This window comes from Falco naumanni, chromosome 11 (genome assembly GCF_017639655.2).
Source record: "Falco naumanni isolate bFalNau1 chromosome 11, bFalNau1.pat, whole genome shotgun sequence".
Taxonomy (NCBI): Eukaryota; Metazoa; Chordata; class Aves; order Falconiformes; family Falconidae; genus Falco; species Falco naumanni.
In genome coordinates, this window is record NC_054064.1 from 8,514,049 (window position 1) to 8,531,556 (window position 17,508).

Genomic DNA, 17,508 nt, shown 5'->3' on the forward strand with positions numbered 1-17,508 from the left:
CAGACAGCTTGTTTTGAAAACAGGGAGGTGTTGTCATGCATCCTCCTCTGGCACTGCATCCGTGGCCTGACCTCGTGTCCCTCCAGCCACCTGGCTGAAAATGAGCCAAACCCATGTACACTGATTCAGCACTATGTCTTCATCACACGAGCTGCAGCATTTTTGGGGTACCTCATGGGGATGCAACCAGATGGGAGCAGGGTCCCATGTTTCTCCCTGAGGGTCCACCAGCATTTTGCTTGCAGAAGGCAGTTGTTTCATCCCAACTTGCTGAGCTGCAGTGGCGTTGAGCTGGGAGAGGTGAGAAGACAGCATCTTCCAGCACGTGGCTTACGTAGCTGGAAGGAGATATATGAACTGGCCCCAGCACACGTTGGACTCGGCTGTCACACTGGAGATATTTGGCACTTTATGGTAATAAAGTGATTTTCACATCATATAATACTCTACTGCAAATACATATTCTGAGCACTGCTGGCTCTTGGGTTTGGCAGCCATCTGTCCTTCTGTCTTGCCATGAAAAGATGGTGATTCCCCACACAGACTTTTGCAGAGGTGGCAGGAGCTTCTGGCTGGCACCAGAAATGGTATGGCCAGTGGTGCAGATGTGTGTGCCCATGAGAAGGGTGATGGGGCTGTGACAGCAGGGGGAAGAGGTGGGAATGGTGTGGGAAGCATCACAGGAATAAGGCTGGCAGAAGTGTCAGGAGCTGGCCAGTTCTCAGCTGGCAGCCAGCGCACCTGGTTGGGTGAGGAACGTCTCAAATGGGCCAGCAAAAATGATTCAGCCAAGCAAGGTCAAAAATGTCGCACAGCAGCCTGCACCCATGGGGTGTCTGTGGGTTCCCATCTCCTCTAGAACCTGTGTGGGGATGCACAGGCCCAAAATCACCACAAACTGCATCTCATTGTCCCAGGGCTGTGCTGACCTTTCCTCTGCCTTGCCCAACAGATGTTTATTGTTAAAAATATCTGGTGATGGAGAATCTATGGTGGTCTTAAATCAGTTCTCCCCATGTTTTGCTGCCCTAACTGCTGGGAAGCCACTCCTCATCTCTAGCCTGGGTCTCACTTTCTTCTTCACCTATCCACCATGGACACTGAAAAAGACATTAGCTCTGTCTCTTTACAGCTGTGTTTTATATATTTAAAGACTATTATCATGTCTTCTGCCCCCACTTCTCTCCCATCCAGACTAAACAACGGCAGTTCATTCACTTGAGCATGTAACAATGAGTTTGTTTGATGGAAATTCAATTTGTTTAGGGAAGTGTTCTAATCACTCATGTTATGCCAAAGATAACAAACATTTAGCAAATTTCTCTTCAAATCTCTGGTTTTATCAACTGTTTTGACAGTTAGATTCTAATTTTTACACAAATGGTTAGAATTAAAGCAATTGCTTTCTACTTTTTCTCTACAAATGTTTCAATTACAACTTTTACATCGAGCAATGCAATTAAAAGCATTATGGAACTGTCATGAAATATTTAACTTGGGTTTTTAAAAGTATTCTTTTAAAGATATTTTAGAACTACTTAGAAATTATCTTTTTAAAGTCATTAGCTGCAAAAATATTTATTTAGCTATACAAAAATATGGATCAGTAATTGCTCATTTCCACTTGTTTTACTGCTCAGTTCTGGTTTTGCCATCAGAAGTGGTAAATTTATAATCTTCAAGATATTTCTGGTCAGGATAAATTTTATTTTACCAGCTTTTTTCTTAAGGTGCTTTTATTAGCCAGCTTTTAATCCTGTTTAGATGGGTTTTTTCATGCAGGTATTTTAAGATGAGGAATTACAAAGGAATGCTTTTGTCAGTATGAAAATGTATCTTAAATAGTCTCAGCGAGGAAAGAAAACCCCGAAAATGTCAGTAAGAATTTTAATTTTTTTAAAAAGAAAGCATTCATATTGCATGCCGAGCTTCCTTTCAGCTCAGATTTTCTGCAAGCTGAATTTATCTTGAGGAAAAAGCTCAAAAGTTGAAACAAGAAAACATGGGGTGGGGGCCTTAAAAGTTGAGATGTTGTGAGGCTCAGTTTCAAAGCAAACATATCACTGTAATGAGACGCGTCCTGGAAAAACATGCTGCTCTCCCCACCCAGCTCCTCTTGTCACCAGCCGTGCGTGGGGTGCATGGAGGAGCAGGTTTAGCCCTGGCGTGCTGGGGAGCCCCTGGGCTTGTGGGACCATCTCTCCCCTCAGGATGGCTCCTGAGAGCCCTGGGCACCCTCAGGAAAGAAAAAGCGTTGTCTGCAATGTCTGCGTCTGGATGGGGAATTTGCAGCCTGCTGGAGTCCATGGTAAAGATCATATGGATTTCTGTAGCCCTGCACTGTGTCTTCATATGCCAATCCCTTGGCCGTATTGAGACATTTTTTTTTTTTTTGGTCCAGCCACACTGGTGCCGTAGACAGCCCTGCAGCGTCCTGCAAGGAGAGAAGAGAGAGATCTGCTAGGAGCCCTGCTAGGATGTGTTCCCTTTTTCCCTGGGATTTGAGAAGCAAGATTTGGGACTTTTAAAGTAAAACAGCTGTGGCTTCAAACCATGGCCTTAGCCCAGGGGTCAGGAGATTAGCCCTAAGGTCCCTGTGAAAGGTAACTCAGAGGAAGCAAGGTCACAGCCTTAAACTTGCTGCATAAGCGTCTGTCTCTTCACCAGAAAATGTTATAAAGCTCCACAAATCAAAAGATGTTGAAAACCATTGGTTTATATGGTTTAAAAAGCAGGTTTCCAATTATTTTTTTTTTCACTCAGTAGCTCCTTAGATAAGTGGATTTTTGTTTCCCTCTAAGAAATACTTACAAACCAAGAGACTGCCTTGGTCCCAGAAATGACAGTGCTGACTTAATCCCACATACTGGGCAGTTAAAGGGAACAGAAACCAGGGAGACAGAATAATGCTATATCTTTTACTTCAGCTTTCTCACCTTACTCCAGAATAAGAATAATTCATTTTACAGCAGAAACACTATTTCCATTAGATATACCTGCATTTTTTGCATAAATCCTCAAGCCAGCCTACAGCAGTGTGGATGGTAACCGCAGGACAAGCTAGGGCTGTGTTCTTGCAGTGTTAGAGGGGTTTGAATTGCTGGCTAGTTTTATATCCAGAATAAAGCAGCCAAGAGGCAGAGTAATACACAGCACCCACTGTCAACCTCCTCCAGAGCTGAGGTGCTGTAACACCGTTACATTATCTCATTGCTCTCCGAGCCCCAGCCTGCTGTGGGCTGAGCTCTGGGTTCCCAGTGCAGCTACAGCCTCAAGCACCTGGTTAGGAGCAGGCTGGTGCCAAGCCAGGCATCCTGGCACTTCCCTGGATCCACCCAGTGAGGCCCAATTAAAGAACAGGGCGTTAGCACATGGCTGAAGTTAAAGACGCACTCATATGCTGTTTTGGATCTGGGCCTGGGGGCCAGGCTCAGCCAAGCTAATTTCCACCTTGGTTTCTGTGTCTGGTGTTTCCTAATGGAGAGCTCTCAGCCTTCAGGGTATTTAACCAGTAAAAAAAAAAACATTGCACACAGAGACCAGTATTGATAGAAGGTTCTAGACAGAATCTAACCCACAGTCTGCTGAAAAATGGGCAAAACCTGATTGCCTTCAACAGGCTGCAGAGGAGTTACAGCTCCGTACACAAGTGTTTGCAGCCTCAACACCTGAAGTACCCTCTTACTTTCAGTGCCACGCTGAGAAAGTACGTTACTCATCTCGGGCTTGGAAGCTGCCTGGACAGTTCAGCAGAGAATCAGCAAAAGAAACGTTCGTAGCACGGATATCAAAAGCATCCCTGATAGGACAAATTAAGCCATGAGGTATTCTCAAAAGGCAGGTCTTGCTCCTTGCTCGCACAGTGCCATGGCTTGGGCTGGACATGGTGATTCTTCCTAAGCCAGCCTGCATTACGCTCTGGTAAAAGATAGGATGGTATTGACATGGATACAGTCTGATAGATTTTTTCATTAGAAAGAGAAATAAATGGATTTAGGAACTTTTTACGCTGTTTCTTTCAGGATGTTTTTGCCCCAGGCCTCTTGAATTATATGGCAAAGTCCTCAGGATTTTGCAACCTGCAACGCAAGCAGAAAGCAAACTGTCCTTCCCCATGCATGTCTTCCCCTGTCTTACATGACAGCTCAGTCTTTTACTGGGAAATTGTTGCTTTGTGTGTTACTGTGACAGCATGCAGAGCAGCGAACAGAATGGGGTTAAAAATGTAAGTCAGGGAGCCCCTTGATGGAGGAGCTTATCTGGCTCTTAAAAACCCAAAAAGTTTGCAGTATGAACTAAACCGATGCAAATTTAAGTTATGTCCTGGTACAAATTGCATCTGTCCTGGGTTGAAATGTCATCTGAGGTCTGACCCTGAGGTCTGACCTGGAGAGTCTAATTTGCCAGCCCATGATGACATTTCCACACTGATTTGAGAACTGCACAAGAAAGGATGTTTTTGTGATCTGTTGGCGCTTGCTGCTTCTACAGCCAGCAGGCTCCAGGCCAATTAGACCAAAACAAAATGGATGCAGCACTCACGGAGGTCTCCAGGTCTGCTAGCAAGACAGCAGCTCTTGATGCACAAAAAGATACAGGACTGAAATCCAGCCCCAGATGCAGAAGGAAAGTTTGCATTGTTGCTTGGGATATTAGTCCAGGGGATGGAAAAGAACATTTCTAAATTTTCTCTTCATCTGGCCTTGTCAAGCCTGTGTTGTAGCAACGTTTGCTTGGAAAACACTGTATTCCTAGGTGGCAAATGTTCAGTGCCATGTTATGCTTGCAGGACTTTAATCAGTTGGAGAACACGGCCAGCCCCCTTTTTCTAAATCTGCTGTTGGTAAATGCCCCGTGAAATGACTTCACTGTGTTGTAATTGTTCCTGGAGAAAGCTGGCCCAACGGCTGGTAATTAAACCTTTGGCTGATGGAAACTGTTAAAATGGATTGTTGCTTTGCCTATAGCGTTATAGTTAACAACTCAAAAGTCTTTATACTTTTTCTATAAAACACGTGGGAGTTTTATGCCTGGAATATCTGCAGCAATAAAGTTAATATGGTGCTTCATTTTTGTTTGTAGCAATAAAACCTGGAAAAGAAGAAAGAAGTAAGGTTCAAGAATGAGATCTGGTGTTTGTGGTTTACAAAACACATTTGGTCGGTTATCTGTGGGTTTGGTACAGCCCATTACAGTGATTAAGATATCAGGACAGATTTAGATTCCTGATTCCTATACTGGCATTTGAAAGGGAATTAGGTGCCTACACCTTGTTGTAGGCCAACCCTTGTTGGACTGGCCAACACCGATTCATTGTAAAATTCAAGCTGACACCTGGTTCTGCCGTCTGGACTCCCTGGAATTTGAGAGCATTTGAGTCAAGGTTGGATTGCAGTTCTTTTTCAGATCTCTTCTATGCTCAGTCAGGTTTCCCAGAGGAAGCCGTAACTCTGTCTGGAGGGCTGCTCGGCATCCCTTTGCCCCAGACTCACCTAGGAAGGACCTGCTGGTCAGCATGGACGGAATTGAGATAACCGATTGATAATTGAGCTCTCCTTCTCCTCTGCTGGATGCCCATGATGCCTCCACTCGGTATCAAGGCCTATAGCTGAGCTGTGGGTGAAAAATGATGGCACTTCTGTCCCCCAGAGGCACTCAGCCAAGTCTGATCAGAAACACTTAACGCCTGCCAGTGAGTGGCAGTTCAGGACTGCTTCTCCTCTGACTGGGGCTGGTATTTATGGGACGCATTAGTCACGCAGGAGCTGTTAAAAGCGCTGCTATGATAAATTGCAAAGTCATACATGGCCATCGAGTTATGAGTTTGCTCTGGGAGACAGCAATACTTCAGAGCTTGACTAATCCCTTACAGATTGGAAATGGGGAGGGATGTTGTTAGGCACTGAAAACGTCCTTGTTTTATTGCCAATGATGTATTATTTAAGCCTCCAGTCCCCCGGACTGCTTCACTTAAGCCTGGGGCTCGTGCCCTTGTGTTCCAGCCAGCTTTCTCCCGGTGGGAGGTAAGCTCATCTGCAAGACCTCTGAGAGGCTTAAAGCAGCCACAAGAGTTTGTGGCTGGAAAAAAACTTATTTTCATGGCTACCGAGTGAATATCACCATATGCTGCAGGATCTTTTCAGTTTATATCTAAGGATGGAAGTATGTATCTGCAACCTTGTCCATAGTGGTCAAAGCAGACCTTCGGAAGCACCTGTATGGACAAAAAAAAATAATCAGTAAGTACTTTTCCTTGCTGATTTCCTCACAGTGGTGTCACTGTAACTTATGAAGCACAGCAGCACCCAGCTGTGCGGATGCCCCTGCCTCGCAGCTCCCTCACCACGCAGGTCCCCGCGAACACAGCCCTAGATGCGCTGCAGCAGGCACCTCACGACGTAATCACAAATCAGAAATGCCCAGGGGGGCCGTGGTGTTGCTCCTTGAAGTCTGCTGTAGTTGGGAGCGGCTTCTCCCCTCCACTTACGCCTCACTACCTGGGCCTGCCCGAGCTCTTCGGGGCAGCGCACCCCCAGCAGCCCCCCGCGCACGGCGCCATGCCCACGGCAGCCCGCCCGGCTCCGCCGCGGCCTGACGGACCCGCCGCCCCCCGGGAGGCGGCAGCCGGGGGCGGGCTGAGGCCCCTGTCACCTCCGCAGCCCAGCGACCCTCCCCGAGGTGGCTGCTCACCCGCGGCCTAAGCCTCCCCGCCTCCTCAGGCCGCCATCTTCCCCGCCCCGCCGCGTTGCCGTGGCGGCGTGAGGCCCCGCGGCGCTGCCGGCCGGGGCTGGCCGCGGCGTTCGCCTGCGGGGAGCGGGCGGCGGTGGCGGGGCAGCCGCGGGCCCTGCCTGCCGCCGCGCCCCGTCAGCGGAAGGAGGAAGCGCCATGGCCGAGGCCTGGGCCGGCTTCTCGCAGGAGGAGCTGCGGCGCCTGCGGGGCCAGCGCTCAGGTACGGCCGGGGCTCGGGACTGGGGGCCGGGCCGGCCGCGGCGCCCACCCCGGTGAGCGGGGTGGGGAGGGGGCGCAGCGGGGCCGGGAGCGGCGCGGAGGAGCCTTCGGGCCCTCGGCACCGGTATCGGCCCCCCCGGTGCCCCCAGCTCCCCCCCCTCCTCTCGGTGCCCCCAGACCCCCCCGGGTGCCCCGGCCCCCTGCATCCCCACCTCCGGCATCCTCCCAGCTAATCCAGGCCATCCCCCCGCCAAGCGCCTCGGCTCCTCCAGGCAGCCCCTCGTTCCCCCAGCCAGACGCTCGTCCAGGCCCCGTCTCTCACCGCTCCCCTCGGCCTCCCGTCCGGCCCCTCGGGCTCGCCACCCACAACCTCGCAGTCCCATTTCCAGACTCCCCAGCCCCTCCTCCTGCATCCACATCTGTCTGTCCACTACCTCACTCCCGTGCCTGGCCTCCCCTGCCCATCTGTCACCTTGTTCTTCACTGGGTTTCACTTTTATAAATCCCCGGTTTGCCCACCAGCATGCCTGAAACCCTTATGTAGCCCTAAATCCCCATTATTCCACTGAAAGTTGCCTCGCTCCTACCTGTGGTTTCGCCTGTAGTTTCCCCACTCCAGGCCCCCTATTCCTCCCTCTCCTCATTTCGGATGCTCAGATCCTTTAAAACTCCGGATTCTTAGGCCGGCAAAACACGTCCAGGTTCCTGGGTTTTTCCCCCATGTTGCCTTCCCTTGACACCTTGGCATGTCTTCCCCTTGTGTTGGTTTTGCACCAGTTTGCTTGCCCAGAAAAGATAATTCACAGAGTCTGTCGTTGATCTCAAGATGTGGTTTTAATCCTGTTTCTTCCTCTCATCCATGGATAGACTTGTATGACCCCTCAGAGCAGCAGCATCGCCCCCACACTGTGAATAAGAGTCGGCAGCAACTGCAACGAGTAAAAGCCCTCCAGCAGCAATGTCAGAAGCTGGGACTGCAGGGTGGAGCAGCCTCTGTTCCTCCGGAGCAGTTGCTTTCTGTACCAAAACAGAAGCCTGGTCATCCTCAGCAGCCTGCGCCACCACCTCACCCTCCTTCAGCAGAAGATCAAAGGCAAAGTGACAACCGAGACCAGCAGAAGGAAGTAACGCCGGTAGATCCCGGTAATGGCAGTGACAGTGCCCAGACCCACCCTGCAAAGCCAAACTCCAAAGTGGAGAAAAAGAAAGTGGAATTGTTAGTAAGTTGGTAAAATCAAGGGATGGGTTTTATTGTTCTGTATGGATTCATTCTTTTGTTGTGAAGTAAAGTGAGCTTTTCTGTATCTAGTTGGAAGGTTTGAGAGATCATGTTTGCTTCCTCTGTGTTGAACCTCTGTTTTTCATCTCTAGTTGGGTTCAACCTGATTCAGGACTAAATTCTGTAGTGTAATCCATGCAGATGTGTGCTGTGCTGTCTTCAGGTAATCTCCTATGGCAGTGGGACTGTACACCATAAAGCACCCAAGATGTAGGACTGTCTTCATGGTTTATGAAGACTTAATCTCACCCTCATGCTGTGTAGACCAGCCAGCAGCCACAATAAAAAGTCCTTCTAGGAGTAGGTATGCTGTGATTTGTGTAACTTTGTGTTCCCCTTTACAGTATTGCTGCAGATTTGTTAAAGCCAACAGTGTCGGTAAGGAGGTGAAATTTCAGGTTTAAGCAGTTCTCTAGCTTTTATGATTCAAGATGAGACCAATCTCAAGGCTCTCACCCTGTGCGTCAGCCCACAGTGGGGTGCCTGTCTCCCGCAGAAGCATCAAACTGACGCATGTGAGAGGGGGAAAGAAAACAGTACTGAACGTGGCGCTCTGAGAGTGACTGCATGTGGCAGTTACTTGGTTCATCATCCAGAACTGAGATAGCCTATAAAAGGAAGCTGATGTCTAAATGCTAGAGGGAGCAGGCATTTCCAATATGACAAATTAACTTGGCTTTACCCCTTCATGTTTGTTTTCCTGTCTGTATCTGAGTGCTAATTTTCCTTTTTTCCTTAGCGGGCAAAGCGAAAGTGAGGGGCAAAAGAACGAATTCTTTTTCTAGGGCATATTGTTTATTTTTAAAACACTTTAACAACACTGCTGCAGCCTTGAGTTCCTATGCAGGTCCAAACTTCTCAGCCTAATATAACCAACAAATGCTACCTGGCCACCAAACTTCCATGCATCATTTGTATTTCCCCAAACCAGGGATCAGCAGCTTTCAGAGTATGGTGTGCCAGACCCTATCTCTGTCAGATCTGTCGGTAGGGTCTCACAGGGGGCTGAAGATGCTTCCTGCTGGAGAGGCAGGACTATGGCATTCAGCAGCACTTGTGTGGAGAAGCAGCGTGTGGCTTCTCTCAAATTTGAAACTCAAAAGGATCCAGGAAGCTGTGTTTTGCAGAGATGAGCTTTGAAAGGCTGCAGCTGCTGGCCACGCTGCCTGCCATTTACCTGCCTGGCTCCTGGCTGGGATCACCTACCTGCAAATAGCCGTCCCTTCACCAAAACAGGAGCACTTCGAAGAGCAGTGCCAAGTTTCTTGTGTGGGTGCAGCTCACCAGTAGTACTGGCTATTCAGCTCCTTCCTAGTGGTGAAAAATGCAGGCGCTATTTGGCAATGAGGTAGCTAAAGCTTTGCAGGGGAGTTTTTCACTCTGTGGGGAGCAAATGACATTTAGCTGCAACAGCCACCCCCTGAATCTGCTGAATTCATCTCAGCCTGTGCACCTGAATTTGAATCTTATTAAAAATATTTCTCTATATAAAGTTTTAGGGATAGAGTGATGAGGAGAAGTCTGAAGAGATACTCGTGCACAAATGGGTGTTAGGATTAACATAGCTGAGTTACTTGGGTATTTTTAAGCTGAAACTTCTTGAGAGAGGGCATGAAGAACACAACAGGGTGGAAAAGTGGCAAAGCATTTTTTGTTTATCTTTAATCCTGCCCAGTTGTGTTGATGCAGGTTGTTCCCTCTAACCTGAGACCTTGCCTCCCATCCACTGGGGCTGATTGTATCTCTTAGTAGATGTAGCCTGGGAAATTGAATCTATAGAACTCTTTCTCTGGTGGCAGCAGTGAATTCTTGTTCTTCCTTGTTGCTCATTCTCATTGTAACTTTTACCAGCCTTTCATTTGTATCAGTTTAATTATTTGAGGGCTGTATTGTCAAGCAGACCTGTGAAAGGTTCTGTCTTGTGGAAAAAACATTTCCAAAAAAAGAGGCTGTGCTGGCAGACTAACAGATGGCAACTTGTAGCAGCCAGTTAGAAACCTGAAACTGCTTCTACCTAGTAGGGAAGCACATCCTTTAAATGAAAAATTCCATCCATTTCTGAAAAAGTGCTGTATGCTCTTTCTTCCAGCAAAGCTGAATTAACCAGCAGCTTGCTTGCTTGTGAAGATTTTTGTTCTGATCAGCAGATTTCATCTGGAAATGTTTTATTGGTCTGAATGACTTCTTGCAGACATTCTTGCAGATGATTCTTCTTTCCTCAGAACCAAAACCTGTTTATTGTTTCTTTGACATTTTTAAAGTTTGCTCCAGGAAATATGATGGTGAATATTTGTGTCATTTGGGGAACAGGGAGAGAAATGAACTTTCTATTAATTTTGATCTTCTTGTCAATGAGCAGGCAGGAAAAATCACGATGGGAAATCCTACAACAAGAGCAGCGGCTGATAGAAGAGAAGAATAAACGCAAGAAGGCACTTCTGGCCAAAGCTATTGCTGAGAGGTAAGGGGCTATGCTGCAGCATGGGCTGAGGAAGGGGTTGCTTTTCATCTGCAACCAGATGCGTATCTTCTATTTAAATCTCTTTTTCCTCCTCACTGTGCTCTGTATGTACTGCTTCACAAGTGAGCAGCTGTGATCGACATTTCCCTTTGATGACAAGTGCTGGCAAGGAGATTGTGACTAAGCTTTTCACACTTCCAAAGCTGCAGCTCTGTACGCAGATGGAAAAGTTATTACACAATTTGAGAATTAGCTGAAGTCCTTGTGCCTGTTACCAAGGGCATGTTTGGAAGTTGGGGTGTTCAGATGCTCATCCCTGTTCTGTTCTTGATTTGTTTTCACTGCATTTAAGGGAAGTTTATTTGATTCCTAACCTATGAAGGGAAACTATAGCTATTTCTGTTTGGGTTTTTGATTCTTGCTTATTAGGAAGTGAAGGTTCTTTGTTTAAGAAGGTACTGTTTTACCACTGGCGGATTAGAAATTAGAAAAATTCACGTCATTACAGTTGTTAACCCTTGCTCTTCAGGTGACCAGACTTTAAGGCGTTGTACAGTGTTGACCACCGAGATAATGTAAGATTACAGGGAAGGCAAGGTTTGTAAAGAGTGATATTGGAGCAGCTGATAACACTGGATCAAAGAAGGGCATGTGAAGCTTTCAGGCTTGCCGTGCTCTCAGACATATATTATGTTCTGCCCATCAAAGCTCTTGAGTAGCGGAGGTGAACATAGCCATGTGTTCCGCAGATACTGCGCAGAAGATTCTCTTTGAGGTTCTGAACATTTTCCTTTCCTTTGCCAGGCAGAAATAAAACACAAGTATGTTTGGTCTGAGTCACTGTAGGACAGCAAACATGGGTTTGACCACCAGGCTGGGTTCTCCCTTCTGGAGGCAGAGCGTGAGAAGAGAGAGGAGGACTTGGCAGGTGATAGCTGGGGAGTTATGTCTGACATTCAAATGCCTTCTTCAGGCTCTGAACAATACTGCAGGATGTCTGTTTCTCTCCACCTTCATCAGCTGGTCTAACGAGAGATGGTGTCACTGCCTACACATCTAGTCTTGCTTTCCAGTCCCTGCTTTGGGGTGTAAAGCCGTGCCTGGAAAGCATGGTTTTGCTGGTGGTGATGAACGACAGTGAGGTGACCTGGTGTAAAAGCCTGTTGGAAGTTACTTAGCTTGCTTGGGAATCAAATCCATCAAAGCTTGCTGCCCTTAGCAACATTTAGTTTTCACAACTTAGGAATGAATAGGCTGAGTTGAAAAAGGTTACATAAGGCTTGATTGAAATCCTTTGTGTTTGATGTAAAACTTTCCATTGACTTCATTGGGATTTGGCTAGGCCTTTTGGGAATAATTTTACAAAATGGAAATCAAGCTTAGGTTAGGTGACTTTTTGGCCCCTACTAACTGGGCTTCTTTGAAAGGGGATATTTGCAGGGCTAAATACCCTTCCCCCTCTCGCTCCCCCCAAGCCATTTCCTGTTTCCTTACACTGAGAACTACTTCGATACAGCAGCTTCTTGTGTGTTTCCACAGTGAAGAAACACAATCCATTTTAGGCACTTTGATTATAGTCATTACGTAATTTTGCTGTAGTCCTCTAATAGCAGGCATTTTAGATCCCTGTGGATATTAAAAAAGATCAAAAGTCTTAAACCATAAAGGAGAAACCTTCTGAATAGCTCTTAAAGAAGTTGCTCTGCAAACGAAATGGGGCCCATTATGTCAAGAAGAGAGGCTTGAAAAGAAAAAAAAATAATAAATGCATCTTCCTTTTGCAGATCCAAAAGAACTCAAGCTGAAACGGTGAAACTAAAAAGGATTCAGAAGGAATTACAAGCTCTGGATGACATGGTATCTGCTGACATTGGCATCCTGCGGAACCGCATTGATCAGGCCAGTTTGGACTACTCCTATGCCCGGTAAGTGACAGCCAGGGAGGAGGGAATAGCCCTGCCCGAGTGGAGGGACAAAATGCTGTTTCCTGTCACTGACCCAGTAATGGAGTTATGTCATCGTAATAATGTGTAGTTAAAGTGGTCACAGTCTGGGGGGCTTTCAAATCTTGAGGTCAAAGTGTGGGTTTATTTCCTAATTTTTTCCTCGAAATCTGGAAACTGAAATAGGTTTTCTGACTGCAGACTCTGCTTTCCAGCTTCGTACTGTCAGGAGACATAGTTGCTGCTTTAACTGTGCAGTTGTCCATAAGCCCTGCTTTATTGTTTCAAGGTTGTTTATGTCTTCTCAGGGGGAAGGAGGTTTTTTTTTAAAGTCTTAAAATTAAAGTCCTTTTCAGGGAAACTTGCTTGTTGATGACAGCTTTGGTCCTGTTGGAATCAATGGGACCAATTAAGCTTAAAACATATAACACTGCTGAAGTGCTTTTGGAACTGGGACCAAAAATTGAAGGAAAAAGCAAGCTTTCACCCCTCACAATGTGCCTTTAATCACTCTGGTTCTGATGAGTTCCTTAAATGCAAGAAATTAATCGGAACACCCCATTAGTTGTGGGTAAACCACAACATCAGTAGATAAACATCAGCATGTTTATGCAGCCATTTAATAAAATGGAAATGTTCGGTTGCGGTTTTTGGTTCACTATTCAATGTGTTAAACGTGTATTTCTCCTTATGACTTCTGGTATATGTTGACCACAGGCCCATAAACATGGTAATTAGTCGTTAAAAAAATAGCAGTGGTAGCTAAAAAATAAGGAATTCTTTTGTGTAATTATAATTTGAAATATCCAAGATTAAATGTAGTTTCAGGAGCTGGGTGCATATGAATACAGAATTTCATATCTTCATGAGGAAAAACATTTCAATGTATTTTAGGTTTAAGTCTGGTTTCTAAAACCATTAAATGCTCCTGGAAATTTCCTTACCAAAATTTTGGAATACTATGTCTATTTGAAATACTTAATGGCAAAAGAACAGATAGCACAAGCAGCTCTGACACTTGAAAAGCAGTTTTTAATGAGCATAGCAAAAGAGGATGCTGGTAGGATGAAGGGGATAAACTTTACGAAATACTTACTGACTTTCATGAACTTAGTAAGTCTTTGTTTTTGTGAGGGAGAAATGCACATTAGGTACTTTCAGTGTTGTAGTTTTTATGCATTATGAGCCAAAGCTGATTTACTTTTAAGTGGTGACTTTTTAAGTAATTTTTTAGTTCTTGCCTTATATTTTAGGGCTAAAACGCAAGTAATTTCAGTGGGTCAAAAAGTGCAATATTAAATAGTCCTGAGCACCTACATAGGGACATTTGACAATTGCTGTGAAATGGAATTTTTGTAAATACGATGTGAAGAATATGCGTGAATTCAGGCCAAAGATTTAACTATGCAGACATTTCCAGCATAGCATTAGTTTTTCCATTTCAGATACCTGATCCAGGGAAATCTTGACTTTCTTGTGAGGGAAAAGTGGGCATCTTTTGTCCACTGCAGACATAGCCTTTACAGCTGGGTCAAAGTTTTGTGATTATTATATAAAAGAACATATTCGCGAAGGCTTTTCTATGTCTTAATTTCCTCCTCTTTCCCTAAGCAAAGGACCTCTTCTATCTTTCTGTTGCTTTGATTAACCAGATATTTGAATCTGGTTTTATAAAAAAGCTGGATTCTTTATTCAATCACCTTACTAATAATTAGTTTTATGAATGCTCTGTAAGGAATATTGTGTAGTCATTCTGCAAAAGCTTTTGCATGTTCCCTTTCCTGATGAACAAGATTGCATCTATCTTTCTATTAATTAAATCAGAGTTATTGTACAGATTCACTGAATGTAGCAGAAGATGCATCACTAATGTGGACAGCAGCATTTAAGTGCTAGATATCCTGGGTGGGTTAACCTCAATAAATATTTGGAATATTTCCTTTTTGCTATATTTGTCATGACAGGAAGTGCAGATTGGCAGGAGGTGTGTGTTGGGGAGATGCTTACAATAAAATTCTACATCTGTTGCCACGCAAAAGTTGTGATCACTATTGATGTCATATGCTGTCTCAATCTGTGCTGCTCGTGATTTTCTGAACATATATATGGGTGGCCGGAAGAGTATGCTTCTAGACCAGATCCGAATGTAAATGTGTATAGCACCCTTGTAGCATCTGTAGCTGTTGGGTGGAAGGTTGGATCAGGAAAAACAAAACTGTTTTGCAGTGTTTCATTTCGCTAGATGGGTGTTCATTAGAAGCCTGAAATCACTACAGTTTCTGATGGTTGCTTTCTGCTGCTAGAGATTCATCTCTTAAAACAGGCAGTCAAAATGCTTGTTCGTGATTCAATCTGTAGATTTCGGATGAGCAAATTAACTCTCGGAATATGGCAGCAGTGGAGGCTAGTGTGTCGAGAGGAGATGATTTGATCAATTCACACTTATTTTCTTCCCTCTTACTAATGTAGTGGTGTGTCATGAATAACTGGCATAATGCATTGCAGAGCACGTTGCGTTTCAGGGATGCTTAAAGTATCTGTCCATGTGTCAGATTGTAAAGTGCTTTGAGATTTAACCCACTAGAAATAATGATGATTTTGCAGGAAGCGATATGATAAGGCTGAGTCGGAGTATGTGGCAGCGAAGCTGGACCTCCAACACAAGACGGAGATTAAGGAGCACCTCACGGAGCACCTGTGCACGATCATACAGCAGAATGAACTCCGCAAGGCCAGGAAGCTGGAGGAGTTAATGCAGCAGCTGGAAGTGGAGGCAGATGAGGAAAATCTGGAACTTGAGATAGAGGTGGAGCGGATGCTGCAGCAGCAGGAGGCAGAAGCAGGGAGACAAGCCAGCCAGTCACACAGTCACGCTGGGACAGCTAAGGAAAACCCCACTCCTAGTGTTACAGTGCGCAAGAGTGAGCATGGTAACCATGCTGTTATTTCTCCTGCTATTTCTGAACAGTTGGTTCAGTCTCAAAACTCTGGTACCAAATCCCTCACCAATATGGACAGCCAAACTCAAGCAGTAAATGCGACTCCAGGAAACTCCCCGGCTTGTTCTGCTACATGACTACTATATTCAAATAAGGCATTTGCTTATGGATGATAACACAAGCCCTCTGTGGGCTCGTGTGCTATATGTTATATCTCGGCTTCTGCAGTGCCAGTAATATGCACTTCATTTCTCTGTTCCTTTAATATTGTTTCCAAATTTTAAAGGTGCTGTTTTTTTTTCCACAGGACTCCCATTTGGGGTTTACCATCTGTCATCCTCATTCTGGTTTAAGTTCATGTTCTAATGCCCAGCTCTTCACGGGGCTTTGTACCTTCCTGAAACAGGATACTTGGGAGTGAACAGTAGAGTTTTTCCAAAGGCTTTCGTGTATCAGTATCACAGATACCTGTTCCAAGCAGTGTGCAAGAGAGACATATCTACAGGAGAAAACATCACAACTTAGTCTGCCTCTGAACACATCCTGTCCCCTGACAACTGCGATAGGATGTTTGTCTTCCTTTATATCCATAAGGGATTAGTTTTCAACGGGTTTTAATCCTGAGAAACCCAGGGGCTTGCTTTGATTGTCTTCGTAGCTGATACTCCTGCCTGTACCTGATTTAAAGGAAGTTCTTGTGTTGAAGCAACTTGCAAAGTCAGTTGTAGTATTTCCTATTTATCACTTTGCTTATTTCTTTCAGGTAACGCTAGATCACACAAAACTATATATCGATAACATTATTGTCTATGAAATCACACCAGCTATGATTTAACAAAAATGATGGGTTACATACAGTTTAAGACATTGGAGAATGTATGATGTAGAAGTAGAAACACACTAAAGAGTATGTTACAATTAAAGCTGTTCTAGTACAAACATTTTTCTCTGTCCTAGTTGCCTCAAAGTTCCAATAATTAGCCAGGGGTCTTGTAATGGATAAATCCCCACAGTATATTGGAAATGAGCCTGGTTTTGTGTAATATTCAATTAATTTTCTTGCCTTAGGAGCAGGTTTGCACCCCACAAGAAGTTCAGCTGGTTTGCTCTGTTGCTGTTGAAAGGCTTTAAAAAGCTATTCCAGGTGGAGAAAGTCTCAGGCATTAAAACAGAGGACATAGAAAAACCTCCCATAGACCTAGTGCAGCTGCAGACTGTGGGGACCGCGCTCATAGTTACCCGCTTTGTAAGAGGAAGGCTGCTTTCGTTGTGGAAATGGTTTCAGTAATACCTGACCTGAATGTGTCAGTCGAAGTTTATGAATGAGTTACTGAGTGATGCCATCAAGTATATAAATGGGACACTGATTGTCTCTATGGCTTTAATAGTGGAAAAACGTATCACTACATTTTTATTCTATTAATAAATCAGTGCATCTTCTACGCAGTGTGTTTGCTTTCAGTTGTGATATCTGATACTAATACACATATCCAAGACTGTTTTTCCACAGGAGGTGATAAATGACAGAATCAGATACATCCTTTGGCAGTTTGCCTCTGTGTGAAAGTAAAACCTTGAAAAAGGCTGTTCCGAAACATGAAAACGTAACCTGCCATGTCTTTGCTTCATACAGCTTGGCAGGAGTCTCTTCAACCAACTGTGGCCCAAGGCAGCAGTGGAAAATCTCTACTGGTGCCTCCCATACAGAGGAGAAAGAGGGATCAATCTGTTTCCTAGAGAAGCCGCTCATAATCATCAGGGCTGATCAAAGTTAGGAAACTCCAAAGTAACATTTGAGATATGTATGAAGCATTGCCCTGTTGCTGCTGATACACTGCGTGCCCTGTTACTTTGCTGGGAGATTTGGCCTAAAAGCTGAAGATTTGATTGTATTGTGAGAAAATTGCGACTGACTTCCTTTGCTCTGTCTGCAGTTGC

At 45.2% G+C, this 17,508-nt stretch overlaps 1 protein-coding gene across 1 annotated transcript; it reads left to right on the forward strand.

Annotated features, from left to right (window-relative positions):
• Nucleotides 1-6,811: 6,811 nt before the first annotated feature.
• GORAB (golgin, RAB6 interacting) lies at nt 6,812-17,012 on the forward strand. Its single transcript, XM_040611080.1, has 5 exons — nt 6,812-6,949; nt 7,816-8,164; nt 10,587-10,688; nt 12,473-12,613; nt 15,236-17,012. The coding sequence occupies exons 1-5, from the start codon at nt 6,886-6,888 to the stop codon at nt 15,705-15,707; spliced, it is 1,128 nt and encodes a 375-aa protein (XP_040467014.1). The 5' UTR covers nt 6,812-6,885; the 3' UTR covers nt 15,708-17,012.
• The last annotated feature ends 496 nt before the right edge of the window (nt 17,013-17,508 follow it).

Coding starts and splice junctions, on each gene's coding strand:
- GORAB (XM_040611080.1), top strand. CDS start 6,886: ATGGCCGAGGCCTGGGCCGGCTTCTCGCAGGAGGAGCTGCGGCGCCTG. Junction 8,165..10,586: donor GAGAAAAAGAAAGTGGAATT/GTTAGTAAGTTG, acceptor GTCAATGAGCAG/GCAGGAAAAATCACGATGGG. Junction 12,614..15,235: donor TTGGACTACTCCTATGCCCG/GTAAGTGACAGC, acceptor ATGATTTTGCAG/GAAGCGATATGATAAGGCTG.